Source organism: Canis lupus, chromosome 28 (genome assembly GCF_011100685.1).
Source record: "Canis lupus familiaris isolate Mischka breed German Shepherd chromosome 28, alternate assembly UU_Cfam_GSD_1.0, whole genome shotgun sequence".
Taxonomy (NCBI): domain Eukaryota; kingdom Metazoa; phylum Chordata; class Mammalia; order Carnivora; family Canidae; genus Canis; species Canis lupus.
In genome coordinates, this window is record NC_049249.1 from 14559515 (window position 1) to 14562247 (window position 2733).

The 2733-nt window shown below is 56.8% G+C and overlaps 1 protein-coding gene across 1 annotated transcript; it reads right to left on the reverse strand.

Moving 5' to 3' along the window:
• Nucleotides 1–208: 208 nt before the first annotated feature.
• Nucleotides 209–2364, reverse strand: NPM3 (nucleophosmin/nucleoplasmin 3). Its single transcript, XM_038578589.1, has 6 exons — nt 2203–2364; nt 1818–1903; nt 1377–1496; nt 1164–1257; nt 663–783; nt 209–569 (listed from the first exon to the last, which is right to left on the reverse strand). The coding sequence occupies exons 1-5, from the start codon at nt 2318–2320 to the stop codon at nt 671–673; spliced, it is 531 nt and encodes a 176-aa protein (XP_038434517.1). The 5' UTR covers nt 2321–2364; the 3' UTR covers nt 209–569; nt 663–670.
• Nucleotides 2365–2733: the final 369 nt, after the last annotated feature.

The following is a 2733-nucleotide window of genomic DNA, read 5'->3' on the forward strand; positions in this document are numbered from 1 at the left end:
TCCTCTTTTAGCAAGATAGTTGGGGCCCGAGCCTGGCCTCCCCCCCCCCCCCCCCCCCCCCCCCCCCCCCCCCCCTGCTATCCTAGGGATAGCAGGATCCCGTATTTCCTCACCCTCCCCAGGCCTAGGGCCACCCTCGGTGCTGCCACAGTGCCACCTGGTGGTCCCTAGGGGAATACCACACTAGCAGGTAAAGAAGTCACACAAGTGAGTTGCAAAACTCCACATCACTTTATTTAAGCCTTTATCCAAAAATGTAAAAAGTTATTAAAAATGTGTAGTCCTGAGCTTCAAATGCTGATCTCCAATCTCATAGGCAAGTGGGGAGAGAGGGTGAGGATAGAAGTTCAGAGTTTCTCCCATTCATGGAGAAAAGGGAAGCCCCAGGTATGGCATAAGATTAGAAAAACACCAGGGTCCTGTGAAGGATACAACCAGACTCTCTCCTAGCACCAGCTCAAGATCCCCCCATCCCCACCCCTCCTCTTCAATGGAGAAGACATATTTAAATTTCTTGAAACTTGTATAGGAACATGGTGCATGGCACATGTGGCAGGCAAACAGCAGACCTAAGGAGAGCAAACAAGGGGTCAGCATCTAGGCCTTCATCTGCTGGTCCTACCCCGTCCCAGACCTGGCTGGACACCCCTCCCACAACTCACCAAAGAGGCTAGAGCCTACCCCCCTGCTTCTTGGCAGGCAGGATGGGGCACAACTCAGCTTCCTCCTCACTACCTTCTTCTTCACTCTCTTCTTCCTCAGAAACGTCATTACTTATAGTAACTGGTGGACACATAAGCATAAGGAAGAGGTGCAACGAAAAGTCATGTCTGGGGGGTGCCTCCCCAACCCACCCATCAACCCCCAATGCCATTTATTCATGCCCTGTGGTGCTAAGCTTGCAGGGACCCTGACCTCCCAGAGCTGATGACCTGGGTGGGAAGAACCTCCAATACTAAGATGACAGAGAGCCAAAGGAGACCACATTAGTGGAGGTGGAGACACTGGGGCAGGTTTCATGCAGGAGGTAGGCTTGAAGACAGTGGACGGTACGGCCCATATGGGAGCTGCACTAGGAGATATGGCTGGGATGGGGTAGGAGTGTGGACTGGGGTGGGAGACCTGATGAGGAATCCACTAGATCCAAAGGAGAAGACTCTCACCAATCTGGTGCCTCCCAGTGATCCGCACAGGACCAGAACCTGACTTCAGGCGGAAGGTGACAGGTGGCTGGAGCTGGAAGTCATCCAAACTGAGCTGGAAGGAAGACAAGGATGAAGGCCTGGCCTGCCCCATCTTGTGATGAATCAGTCTGTCAGTCCTTCAGTCCTGGATTCCACACCACCACCTCCATCACCTGGTTGGGCAGAACTCACCATGGGTTGGCAGGACAACTTGAGGTTGGCCACAGGGACCGCAATCTCCTGGTGGTCGTGATTCCTGGCCACGACTTCTACTACGTTACACTCATCTTTGGCCCCCTCGGTGAGGCAGAGCTGGAAAGAGTACACAAGGCCTTAGGGTCTCCCCAAACAAGGGCTGACACAAGGGGAGGCATCTACCCTAGAACTTGCCCCGCCCAAGCGGTCCGTTACTGGTGATGAGAATGGGAAGGTGCAGCCCCTAACTTGGAACAGCTGTGGAGAATACTTGCTTGTAGATGAGGCATGAAAGACATGAAAGTCACCTCGCAAGAGAAGCTGCCTCTGTCAGGCAGAGGAGGTGACTCTCAGTAAAGGGGACTGGGGGGACAGGTAGAGGCCCCCGAGGTGCCTGCTCAGGACCAGCTATTCACCACCCTTCCCAGCAAACCTCACCATGGTCAAGGCCAGCACATGCTCCGCATCATCCTCTTCCTCTACCTTGAAGGTGAAAGAGCGGGTGTGGCCGGAGAGCTCACAGCCTGGAAGAGGGAACGGTGTGTGTCTGAGTGTGCGTGAGGGGCGTTCCACCAAACCTCTGAACGTGCAGTCGTGGTCCGAGCGGCCGCCTACGCGCCCGCTTCTCCTCGAGAACACCTAGGGCGCTCGGCCCTGGACTCCACCCCGCACATGTGCTGCAGGGGTCGCGCCACCCCGTCTGCTTGGGCTGCGCGTGCGGGCCCCCTCCGCCCCCACCCACGTCGTGTTCCCATCTGCATTCCTGTTCAGCCCTGCCCCTGGCCGCCCCAGCACCACCCTCATGCCCTCTTTTCCTCAATACCGAAGAAAAAACTGTCCATAGTGACCGGAGCCGGGACCCGCAGACCCCCGACTCCCCCGGCCCGGACTCGGCTCTCCTGACTCAGGAACGCCAAAGCGGCCGCGGCGCCGGCGGCCATGCTGCAAGGGCCGTCTGGGAGCTCCGCCCCCGACACGTACAGAGCGGGGAGCTCGCGGCGGGTTCCGGCCCCGCCCATTAAAGGAGCCGCTGGGCTTGAGGGGAGGGACCGAGGCGCAACCAGTGCTAGGCTGCCTCGCCTGGGAGCTCGCGCGGCCCCCGGTCAGACTTCTGTTAGGACTGCAGGAAAGTAACAGCAGTGGATCTTTTTCATGTTAATATCCTTATTTCCATGACTACGGCTCTCGAGTGGTCATGGAGTGGCTCCAGCCTCCATTTTCTCTAGCTCTTCGCAGCCTCTGCTGTCTCCACTCCAGGGTAAGCGTTCGTTATTATTTCCAAAGTAGAAAAGTGGAATCCCTTCCAACACCCGCCTCGTAAAGGCGAATTTCAGGGCAGCGGTTCTTTAAGTAT

Excerpts from the sequence above, each read along its gene's own strand:
- NPM3 (XM_038578589.1), bottom strand. The coding sequence starts at position 2,320 with ATGGCCGCCGGCGCCGCGGCCGCTTTGGCGTTCCTGAGTCAGGAGAGC. Across the intron at positions 1,497-1,817 it reads ATGTGCTGGCCTTGACCATG|CTCTGCCTCACCGAGGGGGC; the intron begins GTGAGGTTTGCT and ends TACTCTTTCCAG. Across the intron at positions 1,258-1,376 it reads AGTTGTCCTGCCAACCCATG|CTCAGTTTGGATGACTTCCA; the intron begins GTGAGTTCTGCC and ends TCTTCCTTCCAG.